Source organism: Dermochelys coriacea, chromosome 18 (assembly GCF_009764565.3).
Source record: "Dermochelys coriacea isolate rDerCor1 chromosome 18, rDerCor1.pri.v4, whole genome shotgun sequence".
NCBI lineage: Eukaryota > Metazoa > Chordata > Testudines > Dermochelyidae > Dermochelys > Dermochelys coriacea.
In genome coordinates this window covers 11,668,790-11,683,580 of record NC_050085.1, presented here as the reverse complement: position 1 = coordinate 11,683,580, position 14,791 = coordinate 11,668,790, and the positions used below count along the sequence as shown (strand labels likewise).

General features: G+C 42.9%; 1 protein-coding gene across 8 annotated transcripts in view; it reads right to left on the bottom strand.

The window, feature by feature from the left end:
• MTOR (mechanistic target of rapamycin kinase) overlaps positions 1–14,791 on the bottom strand; it is a 103,845-nt gene that overhangs the window by 27,610 nt on the left and 61,444 nt on the right. For all 8 annotated transcript variants that reach the window (XR_006276353.1, XR_006276351.1, XR_006276352.1 and 5 more), the window contains 6 exons: positions 14,087–14,162; positions 9,468–9,607; positions 5,214–5,314; positions 3,128–3,243; positions 1,021–1,098; positions 300–407 (listed from right to left, as the gene is read on the bottom strand). Coding sequence is in view for 5 of the 8 variants with exons in the window: in XM_038377038.2 (XP_038232966.1) it covers positions 300–407; positions 1,021–1,098; positions 3,128–3,243; positions 5,214–5,314; positions 9,468–9,607; positions 14,087–14,162 (619 nt within the window). In the remaining 3 variants the exon portion in view is untranslated. The remainder of the gene's footprint in view (positions 1–299; positions 408–1,020; positions 1,099–3,127; positions 3,244–5,213; positions 5,315–9,467; positions 9,608–14,086; positions 14,163–14,791) is intronic.

The window sequence follows — 14,791 nt, the reverse complement described above, 5'->3', positions numbered from 1 at the left end:
TGCTTTGGAGCAGGCAAATTTGAAAGATCCTGTGCCAGGCTTTAAAATGAGCACATACACCATGGCGGTGGCCAGAGGCATTAAATACATGCTGAGGACACGTCTGTAAAGAAGAGAGAAAGCAGATTGTTATGCTGTGGGGGAGGATGGAAGGGGGGACACAGAGCCTGATTGTCAGAAGTGCTGAGCACTCACAGCTCTAACAGACATCAATGGGAGCTGTGGGTGTGCACTGCGTGAGCGTCCATACCACCAGCAGGAGGCATACAGAGGTTTACAGCAGTCTCTGGTAGATTTACCTGCAGTCTCTCCCACCATATCTGGCGGATGATCTCGCGTCGTTCTGGTACAAGTTTATACTGGATAACCTCTTCCAGCTCTGATAGCATCTGGCAGGATACCATAGCCTGAATGAAACAATCACATTCCATCCCAATCAATGCACAGTGAATCCAGGACTAAGGATCAGCACTTGGCCTCAAAACCTTGGGGTTATCTACTGACCAAGAAGGAAAGAACAGGCAGTTGCCGTTCAGGTATCTTGATAATCCACTGTCTTCTAGGTTTCCTCAAACTGCTGCAACAAAACCCCCAATTCTGATTTGTGGGGGGAACTGCAGGGAATTTCATCTCCATCTTCACTTGAGCCTGAGCCTCCCCCACAATGCTTCTAAATGTTGACCTTAACGATGACTTTCCACTGGGGTGTGGAGAAGTGAAAGCTGAGCTTTTCCACACGGAGACAGAACTAACCACAAAACTTGAGCAGGGCAGAGGTAAGGGTTGGTAGTGGGGTGCTGAATCCCAGTGTTCAGTCAGTCACATTTTTCTCTCTCTGCTTCTCAGTGGATTCAGACCCTTTTCCAAAAAGCCACAATCCCCACATACAAGAGCCATTTAGTCTGTGGGTCTGTGTGGCCTGCACAGGCCTTTATATTTGATACACAAATACAGTCAGGAAAGCTCTGAGCTTATATAAATAGCCTAAAATAACATGAAGGCTGCAGGTCAGATACTCACCCCATAGGCCCGACTGTAACTCTCTCCCGCCATGGCAGTCAGCTCAGCATCTAGCAGGTCTCTGGCCTTGTCAATGCACTGAAACGGAAGTTGAGACTTCAGGGGTGTGCCTTGTCCACAGACAGTAACAGTTCACACTAACACTCAACTGTCCACTCTCAATTCTCCCACAAGGAAGGTTGGAGCCACCCCAAACTCCATCAGGCACCAGAAAAGGAGTGTCACCTATAGGGAGACTTCGCTCTACAATGGAAACTAACAGAAAACTGCAGAATCCAATGGCGAGTTTGGGGAAAAAATTGGGACTTGCATTTATAATCTAAACATGCGTCCTGTCCATGGAAGTTTGGATTTGTTAAAGCCCCTCATACATAGACTGCGTCACCAGTGTTTGCCGTGCTTTTGACCCCAGTGTCCTTGGAAAGCCCAACTGTAACATTTATAAGGGAAGGAGGAGTTGGGATTTTGGTAATAAGTGTGAAACAACCAGTTACAGAAAAGCCTCAGGAGCTTTGTTTCTTTGATAGCGTGCAGGTATCTAAGGCTATGTCTACATTTACAAGCTTCCAGCGGCACAGCTGTACTGATACAGCTGTGCCACTGTAAGAACACTTTTGTAGCCGCATTATGCTGTCGGGAGAGAGCTCTCCCATTGACATAACAAAACAGCTCAACAAGTGGCAGTAGCTATGTTGGGAGAATGTCTCCCGCCGACATAGCACTGTGCACAGAAGTGTTTATGCCGGCAAAACTTGTCTCACTCAGGGAAGTGTTTTTTTTCACACTCCTGAGCAACAAAAGTTTTGTTGACATAAGTGCTAGTGTAGACCTGGACTTAGATGGACTTCACAGTTCTACATGCCCCAGTAATCTCTTACGAACGTTCTAGACCCTGCAAACCCCACATCTCTCAGTACAAAGAAGACGCTGCGAGTGCATGAAACAAGGCCCTACTCTGGTGCCATTAATTATATAATCTCTCATCCGTAACTTTTCCCTTTCAAAATGTTAAAGGTTAATTACAAACCCTCATCCATTAAACACTAGGCCCATTTTCTTGTGCATAACACTCAAGATAAGTACGTGTTCTGCCAGGGCAGATTGGACCACTCCTTTATCTCATTCTGCAAGTCAGCACAGAATTCTGAGAAATACTACACAAGTTTCCTTGGAAAGTAATCTACATGCTTCACACCTGCAAAGGGAAGATGTTCCCCGTGAATTATGTCTGTCAAAGATGCACTCAGACCAACATGGATCTGTTCAGCAGACTCTTTCCTTCTCCTTATGCCTAGTCTCAATCTAAGGGTACAGGTATACTACAATCAAAGTTGCAGCTGCAGAATGTGCAGACATAGCCAAGCTAGCTTTGATCTAGCTAGCTCAAACAACAATAGCAGGGAAGCCACAGCAGCACGGTGGCAGAATGGGTTGTATAACCCGACCCAGGGTTATGTACTCAAGGCTAGCCCACAGGTTCACTACTATTGTTACTGGAGCTAGCTAGTTCAAAACTAGATTATGTACGTCTCCACTTGCTGCAGTCACACCTCTAATTGCAGTGCAGACGTACCCTCAGGATTACAAAGACTTCTCACTGCTGCAAGGAAGATTGGGTACAGAAGATGCACAAGAAGGTAAAGATGGGCTATGCACCTAAACCAAAAAGTATGGGGTCCGTTGCAGCATCTGGCATTCGTTAACACTACTCTGAAAAGGCTTGGCAAACACAAGAATGCATAGACTGACAAGGAGATACTGTTGTTCATGTCTCTAGCCATCAGTGCCCTTCACTGAATGCTGTCTTTTGCAGAACAATTTCACAGACAGGATGTGTCCCATGACTGTCCTCCACCCGCCAAGAGGACACAATAAAATAGAAACCTGAGTACGACTAAGACAACTCTTGGGCTAACGTGTCTCTACACAGCTAGTGCAGTATTTCTGGAAGCACGCAGCAAACTGAGCAGTCAGGGATAAGAGTTTCCACTTGAGAGAAGTTAGCAGTTAGGCCAACCGCTTTCAAATAGGCTCCATTGCTGCAAGGAAGGACACACAATCTCAACGTGGGATTTATAGAAGCAAAGTCATGAAGGAAGATACTTACTTGTTGAGCCAATGAGAAGAGGTCTTGATGCAGTGCCAGCACGGCCCTGTAGAAGGCACCATCATGGGTGTCCCTTGGGATCATGCAAGTGTATTCTTCCATGCTATCCCACTGACCTAAAGAGACATGGACACACTTGCTGATGCCATAGCCCTCTTTGAAACACTGCTAGAACTAGACTCCAGTGTTAAGCACTAGTACAGTGGTTAGATTCACAGTGCTACTGGATCCCAGCCAAGAGACTAATTTGGAGTCCAAAAGCACCATATGAGGTTTCATCTACTGTTATTTAAAGTAGCTGCCTTGGGATGGCTGAGGGAACTACAGAAAAAACCTCACTTATCTGAAATCCCCTATTATCCATAACTCACTTATATTCCCCCTGCCTCCATGTAGCATTTGCATTGAAAAGTTTGAACCAACTTGATGCTCCCCTTTTATATAGATGAAGAGGATTCTATTCCAATGAGTGGCACAGAGCAGGCCAGGTGGGCACTCATTTACCCTATCCCATAACACAAGAACAAAATAGTTGAAGAAATTAAAAAGGTAACAAATCTAAAAGATTTAAAGGATTTTTTTAATGCACCGTGCAATTAATCCGAGGAACCTGCTACTCCAGGATACTGTTAATCAGCCTAGCAAACTTTTTAATGTATTCATGTATATGAATAAGAATACCATCTATATTACACTAACAAGGAAAAATTACAAGAGCTATCAGCTCTGCTTCAAGGAATGAATTGCTCAGAAGCTATTTCTCCCATTGTGTAGTATTACACAAATAGAGATATCACAGGGGTTCTAAGACTTCCTCTGAAGCATCTGGCACCGGTTTACAACTAGAGACAGGACACTGGATTAGATGGACCACCAGGCTCTTCCAGGAAGGCAGATTTTTTTGTTGAGAGCTAGAGGTGACTGCTTTAGGGGTTCAGCATTAATGAAATGGAGGACCCACTCGTGGCACAATGCTCCATGTGTTTTTCTATACAGGCATCAAGTAGTGCAGTTGCTTCAAATGGATAATTTTTCACTTCTCTCCCAGTGAAAACACCAACATCAAAGCAAGCACTATGGTAATCTGTCTTCAGAAGGAACAACCGACTTCATTTACAGGTTCAGCAACTGTAATGTCGGTGGTTTTACAAGGCAAGGTTTCATTTTGGTAGGCAAAGTTCTCGTATTCTTTGTGATAAAACAGCTGCAACATTAACATTGGGCTCTTGTGGAGGAAACATTTTCTGGAAAGTTTGGCTGCATTTTGGTATTTCACAAAAGGGGAAGATTACTCTCATTAGATGGAGCTAGGCAGACAGCAGGCATATGCTATGCAAACTATCCCCACCTCTTTTCACTGACGCATCTCAAACAGGACTTATTTACTGAACTGTTCCACTCAGGGGCTTCTCGTGAGATAACATCCTGTCAAAATAGTTAAGGGATGGATGGCTTTGCAGTTTGTGAACAACAGAAAAACTAGTAAAATCACATCAAGTTCATTTCATGTACAAATTACATTAGATTTGAAACTTAAGAACCAAAGAACATAAGAATAGCCATACTGGGTCAGACCCAGTATCCTGTCTTCTGACAGTGGCCAATGCCAGGTGCCCCAGAGGGAATGAACAGATAATCATCAAGTGATCCATTCTCTGTCACTCATTCCCAGCTTCTTGCAGACAGAGTCTAGGGACACCATCCCTGTCCATCTTGGCTAATAGCCATTGATGGACCTATCCTCCATGAATTTATCTAGGTCTTTTTTGAACCCTATTATAGTCAGCAGAGGTCAAAGGGTACTATATTAATCCATCTCTTTATTATTATTCAGCCCTCAAAAGGCACCTCTTCATTACTTAAGGGTGCATTGGCAGCTTTTGCATAGAAGGTTACATTGTGGGCTTGAACATTAAAGGATCTTTATTATTTCATGTAACCCTATAAATAAGCTTGCTCCCGCTCTATATGTTTTCTCTTATCTTATGATTCAGACTTCTTAAAAGATGTAAATTACACCCCTGAACTCACTCCTGAATTGCTGTCTTACACCGTCCCTCAAGCACAGCCGGAAGACATACATTACCTAAGCCCCAAGCAGCAGCAGCAGCCATCCTAGCCATCTTGGCTTGAGTTTCATTATTTACCAGCATCCACTTTTCACAGCATTGCTGATGAAGCTGCCCCCTGGGAAAAATAATTCACAGTTTCAGATTAGTGAAAACCTCCTCAAAGGGTTTCACTGTGTGTGACAACCACCTTCCAAGGTGTCCCTTGTACTGAGGGTTCAAAGAAGTTCTAAATGTCCCTTGTGTTAAGCAGGCGGATCGTGTTTTCTGGATTTAATGTAATACCCTGTTCTAGGATGGTGCTGCCAGCTCAGTTTTTTAAATGTTTTATAGCTTCTAGGGAATAAGAACAATTTTACACCTAGATTTTTTTTACTGGCCTAGCCCCATCAATCCTCTTTTACATAGAAGAGAAGAAGTGGGTTTACCACTTCCCTTTTGGCAAGTCCACAGACATAATGTGGTTTGGTCAATGTGGAGTTATTTAGCCTCAAAACAGTTCAATAACATCTAAACCAAACCAGAGAAAAAATATTTTAAAAACGGAGCTGTCAGTTTCAGCCTAGAACAGGGTATTACATTAAATCCAGAATTCATAACCCGCATGCTTAAAGCCAGGGACATTTAGCACTTTATTGGAAACATCAGTAAAAAGGACACCTATGATGAATGGGTTCTGCACAGTTCCTGACGCCCAGCTTTGTCAAACATTTTGGATAAACACACTATGGGGTCTGCATACTTAAAAAAAAAATGCAGCTACACAATCATAGTTACAACAAATAAGGATGAGGACTTGTCTCAATGGGTTCTTAAATGGGACTCGCCAATCTTCACCTCTAGTAGAGAGGAACCTCCAAGATGCTTTCATCGACCTTGAATGTGCTGTTGATCACACCAATTATTCTGGGTGTTGCAAGTTCAGTATTTCTCAGCCTGGAAAGTCTGTAGCAGCAAAGCAGCTGTTAACTATGAGGGAGACCAACTTGCCTTCTCATTGCTAGTCTCTAGTCCCAGTGGGGAAGATGAATTAGTCAACACGAGAATGGATGAGCTGCCACAGGCAAGACAGTCATACTGACAGCTTAATGGTCCAGGAAAAAACAGCAGCAGCAGTGAATCAGTACCCAATATGAGCTAATACAGAAGCATGGCTCTTGCAGACATAATTAAACAGGAGACAAGTGGCTAGGCCTGCCTTAGCTGCACTTTCAAATGTCCACTGCAAGGCATGCTGAGAACCGCAGCATGGTGCAGCACCAATTCCAGAGGAAATGTCAGTTACCGTCAAGCACAAACAAGCAACACAAATAGTTCAACACTACAGCAGAAGACAGACAGCAGCCCAAGTTGACTAAGACACTAAATTCTCAACCTTGGGATTGACACATTATGGTTAGTGGGAAGGAAGTGGCACTATTGAGTTACGTGAAATATTTACTTTGATAGTGACCTAAGTGCATTTTACATAGAGAGCGTGCTAACTTCACTCATGGATACGGGAACATTTCTTTTGGGTAATTAGGAGCGCAGTTCTGCAGTGGCATACACTGTCAACCTTGTGAAACCAACTCCCTGGATATTTTGCCACAGGAACAAATCTGTTTACTTTTTTCTTTGCCATAAGACCATTAACTTCTGCATTGTGACTGCATTCAGATTCATAACCTCAGTGTTGTACTGATGCAGGGTTTTGCTTTCAAAGATGTAAATGTACAAGCTACAGTTATATTTACATTTCAAATCATATACTGCGAGAATCAATTTAATTTCAACTTTCCATCTGAGTTCTGGAGTTGGTGTCTATCCTGCATCAATTGATTTATCACAAATAGCGGACATCAAGAAAGGCAGGAAAATGCTCCCTGCTGTGTTTATGTTATTTCAACAACAATAAAAAAAAATCAGGTTGTTGCTAAGTCCTTACAACACCTCTTGTCCTGCAGATCACCTTTATGTGTATCCTGCAGATAGATGGCTACGATCCCATGTCTAGGTAGGTAATAAGAGGACTATGGAAAGACATGATATATATATAGTATCCATTAGGAAGACTAGCCCTCCAGACTCCTTGGTCTCTTCCCTGCTCCATCTGCTGGAGTCTCTCTAAAGGAAGCTATATCAGGACAAAAAGGATAAAAGCTCCCTCTTTGATGCAGAAATAGTGTCCTGTTGTTTCCTTCCCAGCAGACCTTGTGAATTTAAAAGAAACATAGCTGCAAGCTGCATTGTTTAGGAGAAATCTTACTAAGCAGAAGGAGAAGTGTACAGCCAGGAAAGAAGAAGATGGGCAACAGGAGTTGTTCTAAATTGTGAACAGGAATACACTATGATTTTATTTACTGTTCTTTAGTAAGAAAATAAAACAAAGCAGTGAGCTGTTAATCTCGCACAGCCAAATGCAATCACATGATGATGCTGAAACTTCTCTAGACTTTTATTTGACACTAAAAAACTACCAGCTGTGGAGGTGTTGCAATATCTCTGTGCATCTTGCTTCAGTGTAGCCAGTTACACAGAAGAGTATCATTTCTGATTCCAGAGAACTAGATCATGGAATGACCTGGCTCTTGCTATTACATCCTCTTCAGGAACACAGTTTCCTCCTATATCTCTCCAGCACTAAAGTCTTCAAATATTGGGTCTGACTTCCCTCCTGCACCCCCCTGCCAAAACAGCAACAGTAAAGGGAGAATTACTAAAGCAGCCATATGAAATGTAACCATAGGACAGAATGGCTGGGATGCCTGCATATCAAATGGGCCGCAGGGCATTTCCTGTGCTGTCAGGACACCCAGTACACATATAGAACATTATCTGGACAGAGGGTTGGTCTCTTGTACATCAGGAAAGGGTTGAATGCAAGTCAGAACACTGGGATTACCTCCCTTCCTGCAGAATATGTCAACAGATACAGGAGTTTATAGCTCCTATAGAAAAACAAAATCTTTCAGAAGAAATCTCTCCCAAATGTAGGGAAGCAGATGATTAATCAGAAAGGATGATTTTTACAGGAGGGAGAAATCCCATCAACCCCTGGTGGGAACTGCCTACTCCTTGCAAGGACAAAGAAGAGGCTCCACTAGGAGGCTCCATTCTTCCTGCTGCAAAAACTCAGGACGTAGGAGGAGGAGGTAGAAAAATGCTGTTTGGATTTTGGACTTCTTGGCGACCCAGCACAGTTTCCAGGCAGCTCAGTTTATCCAGCAGTGCAATGACCTCAATGGAGAGGAATTTTCTTCCTGTGTGCCGTCACATGGGTTCCTGTTAGAACCCATCAGCACACAGGCCTAGAGACATGAGAAGCTCAGCAGAAAGGCAGGACGTGCACAGATTTGCTGTGCCTGGAGGCAGAACTGCACACTACAGCGCACAGGGCCTGTCTTCTCTGATTAGTCTCTTGATTCAAGGTGAGCATGGGGAACACCATGATCTGCAAGTTCTAAATCATTAATAGGTCTCTCTCTGGTGGAAACAAACTCCGATGTTGTGATGTATGTGCCAAAGACCTGGACGTAATATGGTTTCCATCAGCAAATGCCAAAAAAGACAAAAACTAATAAATGCTAAAAACTGTCAAGATAAGAAACTCGGACATCTGCAGCAGGCTTGGTGAAGTGGGTTTAAAATGAAAGATTTATCTGGCATAATCTCGTTCAGATTGCTACCAAGAAGTAGGAAACGTTGTTGACATCTGCATAGAAAGGTCCACACATTCCAGACAGACATGTGAATAATGCTGACTAGGCAGAGTAAAGCTAAATGAGTCATCATGGAAGGGTCTCTCTTTTTGGTGGTAGTTTTGAACCATGCTGCCTAGTTGTCTGTTCCCAGAACTCGTCTCTAGTATTATTCTCTCTTGCTACTACAGGTGGAACAGAACTGATCAGCTGCATGTTTCAGGTGGAACTTGGCTAATCAGATGGCTCCATCCTAAAAGGCTCAGACAGAGATGTCTAACACCTGCAATAAGGTGCTGCCTTGATTTGCAGGGTGAGCAGCAACTTAATATCTTCTAAATGTTAGGAAAGTACAAATAAATGGGAATTCAGGGAACACATTTTCATCTGATGGGTAGCACAAATGGCATAATTCACCAGGCAAATAGTAAGCAGATTTCAGAAATAAAACTCGCCATATTTCTGGAGCAAAATGAAACACTGAGAAATAGCAAAACAGGAGGAGGCTGGGTCTGATATCATCTGAAACAGGAAAAGCTGTTTGAGCTCAACAGACTTTTCTGGATTATCAATTCTGAATTCTCTTCTTACCATTCTCCAAGTGCTTCCAGGCAACGCATACGTCCCAGCATCAGCTCAGGATCATCCTTGTTTGTGTCCATCTTCTTGTCATAGGCCACAAGGGCATCCTCCCACTCATGGAGCTTCTCATACCAGGTTGCTTGGATTTCCTGTAGGGTGGTGAAAGATCACAAGAAGCATCAGTGCTCTCTTTCTCTCACTTCTCCCCTGCCCTCCCATGACAGCTACTGTAGCTTTTCCTGGAACATGCTATCCACCTGAAATTGAAGAAATCTACACACTGTCTCCCAAAGAGTACTAGCTCTTGTTGATAGTAACACAGAGGCTGTTCAGAAGGTTAGATATTAACCAGTCTTCAGTTTTTAGGTCAACTAATGGGACTCTGGACATATGTTAGTCTTTACTCTCTTTACCTGTGCTGTTAGTTTAATAGCATTCAAGGACTTAGGTCAGTGATACTCAGACTGCGGCTCGTGAGCTGCAAGTAAGTCTTTAATTTGTTTCCTGTTGCTCTTTGCAGCACATGATATTAGAATACCGTGTGATTTAATTATTAACAAATCTAAGTTACTAACCAATCAGGATGCTTTTACTATGTTATTACCCAATTAAGTTATCAACTTGCATTAAGTTATTAACTTATTAGCAGTGAGAGTTATATATAAACTAAATATTTCCATCATACTGTTTAAATATGAATAGTACTATAGTAAATGAGACAACGAATTCACATGATTGTGGCTCTTTTGGGTAATGTTGATCGTTAATCTGGCTCCTGAACCACTGAGGTCTGACTATCACTGACTTAGATGCATGGATATACAGGAGAGTTTCCATGTCCCAGGTAGTTAGACTGAACCTATTTTGTATACATAAATTATTGAAATTACACACCTTTATGTTTATTGTGGTTGGTAAATTGAGATTGAATATCTTACTTGCTGGGCAAAGGGGAAAGGCAAGAAGTGCAGGTATTGAATATATACACAGCAGCAGCAGTGCCAGATAACTGAGAATTTTGCATACACAGAAACTCACTATGATGTCTGCACATCCATCATCTCAGCATGGCTAGTTCAGATTTGCTACCAGTTCCAGGAGGAACCGGATACAGGATATTTATCAGCAAACCTATCCGCAGGGATCTAAATAGGCATGTCTATGGGTGGTTAAAGTGCTTATAGAGAATTCCTAACAAGACCACCAAAGACATTCAGTCTCTGGTTTGCAAGTTCCAACCTAAAATGTTTCCTCTGCCGTTAAAGATTCAAGTTTGCTAATTCTCATGGAAGTTGAATTAGTTTGTTTGTCCAGCTCTGCTTGTTACACCCAGCCTTTTGTCCATGTTGAATATCAGCACAAACTCTGCTATGACAGATGGAAGCTCACTTTGTGCTAGTGAGAAAGCTGTAATCCTGTTTACCTGACAAACCTGCAAGACAGGAGCTAAATGTATTCGGTATGTCAGCGGGATGAATTCCAGATTTTCTTCCCACTGATTTCTACTGAAATACCAATATGAATAGTTTGGGGAGTGGGCAGAGGGGAAGCAGAAATTCCACATGGATGAATTTAAGCAAGAGAAGCAGCACTGTAACCAAAAATGAAGCAGCTAATCACAAAATCTACAACTGTGCAGAATGCAGTTGGGTTGGTGCTGGGCCATTTCGCAGCAGGGAAAGATTCTTGAGTGATGGTCTGGTCTAACCCCTACCTTTAAGGAGAAAGATTGTGGTTTGCAACTCAGGGTGTAGAAACAAACCAACTGGTAAGTATTTGTTGCACAAACCTTTCTTCAACCTCTTGTTTCTTTATGGATTTTAATTTTCAGGAAATAAAAGTCTGCTTTGAATTCCTTGAGATTTTTTCCACACCGGATTCCCTGCCAATGTTCTTTTCTGCTCAGCCCTTGGCAGCTCTTGTTCTGGCATACGCCAAAAATGGATTTTTTTTTACATCCATGTGGGCTGTGGGTAGGATAAACTAGACACTGCACTTCAGTGCCCTCCATGTGAGACACTAATGCCTGCGCCTTGCCCTAGTTTGCTGTGGGTCTCCAGCTCGCAACCAACTGCTTCAAAACCCATTAAAGAGCAAGAGGGAAACTTTTTACTAGATGTATATGTTTAAAGAGAGCTCATCTGAAATGTCCTCTTCACTCCCTCCCACCCCTAATCTTGAGCACTCAGGCCCACCCATTCTTTCTAGAGATTTCGGTTACAATGACATAATAGAATGAGGCAACCTGAGGCTCTGCTCCCTCCACAAAGCAGATACTTCACGAAGCAACAACAACTGTCAGGACATTCTAAAATCAGTTCTCCTCCAACACTGGGCCCCTTTTCCTATCTAGGGCCAAACTTTACATAGCGCCTCTAAAAGCGTTCGACCTGAATCAATCCCATCACTGCTGTGCTTACACCTGACCTGTATCTCCATTCCCAGTGGGCCCCACTAGAGGAGTCTATTTAAAAAGGGAACATTGTCCATTGCATTTCTGCTGCCGCCTCCCCTTTTGTGAAGAAAGTTGCCTTTCAGACTTCTCCCTCTGTACCAGATCAGAATGGGTGGAGGGGAGATTCCTGAATGCAAGTGATGAGGAGAGAGAGAGAGAGAGAGAGAGTGTGTGTGTGTCAGTCAAACTAATTGACTGATTGAGCTGCCATTTTGAAGGGCCATTACCAAGATGCACCAGCTATTGGGTAAGCTCTTGTGCTCACTTGAGTGAAGGGAGGGTTAGAGGTACAACCCTTATTAAAATCTATCTAGGTACATATGTTGCCCTGTCACTGCAGTAGCTGAGTGCCTACCAAAAATGTAACAATAGGAACAACAACAATATATCTATCTCCATTCTGTCAAAGGAACAGACATCCAAATAAAATGGCTTGTCACTCAGAGTTCCTGAACACCTACAATTCCCACAGATGTCAATGGCAGCTACAGGACATGGGTTCTTCTAAAAGTCAGGTCACTTATGTAGATGCCTAAGTGTGGATTTAAGTGCCTAATTTTAGGCACACAAGTTTGACAACTTTGGCTTTAGCCCCCACCCTGTAGGTTAGCAGTCTTCCATTTAGCCATTAGATCAAGCCCACCTACAGAGACTTGGGGGATGAGTTCAGACGGGGGCTTCCCCTGCTGCCTTTGCCTGGGTAAGTACTTTCATTGGTACCTTGGTCAGACAGCTAAGCCCAAAGCACCTGTACCCACAAGCATCACCTGAATCACTGTACTTTCATAGCTGTGAAAAAACTTGGAACACTGTAAATACAGCTAGGAGAGTGAATCCCTTCTCTGTGGGATGTGCATACTCCCATGGTTCTCCTTTTTATGAGGAGCATTAAAAACAAACAAACAAGCAAGCAAGGCAGAATAGGCCAGGATTTCTGTCTACGAGCTTCACAGTAAGATTGTACTGCACTAATTCAGTACACTAGACAGCAATTGACTCTCCTTTCCTTTCCCTCTGTGCTGGACAATCATGTCTGCAGTCAACCATAGACCTGGCAGATATCCTCTGTTTTCTACTTCATCACTTCTGACATTTCATTAAAACGTGTCAGGACAAGCAGAGAAAGAGAACCTCAGGCTACTCTTCAGAGGTTTATTATGCTTTAATGCAAAACCCATGAGAATTGAAGGACTGTTCTCCTGCCCACACACCCTCCTCAACAACTAAAGAGTGAGCGGCACCATTCAGAGTAGTCATGACAGGCGAGACTCTATGTTGGTTACAAAACATGTGAAAAGTGAATGTGATGCTTTTATAATAGCACCCTTCATTTAAACAGGTTTCAGAGTAGCAGCCGTGTTAGTCTGTATTCGCAAAAAGAAAAAGAGTACTTGTGGCACCTTCATCGGATGCATTATAATGCATCCGATGAAGTGAGCTGTAGCTCACGAAAGCTTCTGCTCAAATAAATTTGTTAGTCTCTAAGGTGCCACAAGTACTCCTTTTCTTTTTTCATTTAAACAGTGATTTTCTTATAGGGAAGCAGCCAAGGAAATTCTCCCTGTAAACATTCCCTAAGTGCCCAGCTACAAGTAGGTTTCCTGCCTAACCTTCCTGTTTGTTATAATTTTCTGGAGCTTGCCTTATCCTTTGATAAATATATTACAATCATGTTTTTTACCTTGGTCTGGAGCTTTGAGACTTACACATGGCTTCTCTTGCTCTAGGAATTTCACAGATTCATAGAGTATAAGGTCAGTGATGATCTAGTCTGACTTCCTGTATAATACAGGCCATTCAATTTCACCCAGGTACCCTTGTATTGAGCCCAATCATTTTCATAAACATACTGCTACAGTTCCAAAGTGCTTGGCACATTATAAGAAAGTTTTAACAGAACAGTATCACTTCACCTGCCACTGAAATATAGCTGCCTTTGGAGAGGAACACAGCCACTGATTAACGAGGTGTGGCAACACTATATGAGTATTTAGGACAGGGAGTGAACTGAAATTGCACATTGAAGGAGTCACATTTACAGGGACATGAGCTAAAGGTATTTTACAGTGAAGAGCAGAAATATGACAGAACGGGTATATGCCCACTGGGAAAACACTGAAAACATCGAGACGCTTTGGAACAGGACTATCCAAGCTTCTAGACAGAGACTCACCAGCTCCCCAAAGTGCTTCATGGCATACTCAAGGACCCCAGCAGCTGCCTCGGGCTGCTGCAGCTTATTGTTAATGCTAGAAAGGAAAAGGAGAGAAAAAGGACATTTAGCACATATCCCACTGATGTTTGGGGACCAGCATAAAATTCTCCCCAACTTTGAGAACAAATTGTGTCAGTTACAACTGTTGATGGAACACCTTCCCTGCGTTTTTTAATTCAAAAGCTTCTTGAGTTGCTGAAAATAACAGGTATTGGACTGTGTAAGAGACACATTAACACCACATATCCAAGCCAGACAATAGGTACAGCACAAACAATATACACAGTCTCAAGGTCCCTTACACAAGTGGCAATTGCATAACACTGCTGATTCTAAAAAGCAGCCTACATAGAGGGGAGGAGGACAGTTGGCAACTGTTCATGAGCTAACATTTTCTCCTGTCCTCTTGAAGTACATCCTCTCAAGACTCAGAAATCCATATAGCTCCATAGAATTCAGACTCTTTGCTCAGCGCCTAAATCACACAATCTGGCTGCACTGACTGAGAATGGCTGCAGTAATTTCATCACTCCCTCCTGTCTCTGCAAAAGTTCCATTCTCTTGCTTCTCCATGCAAGAGGAATCCCACACAAGCTCACAACTCGTAGGCTGAGACCCTATCTCCCACTCCAGCAGCAGGCCTGGAGGAGAGGAGACTAACTG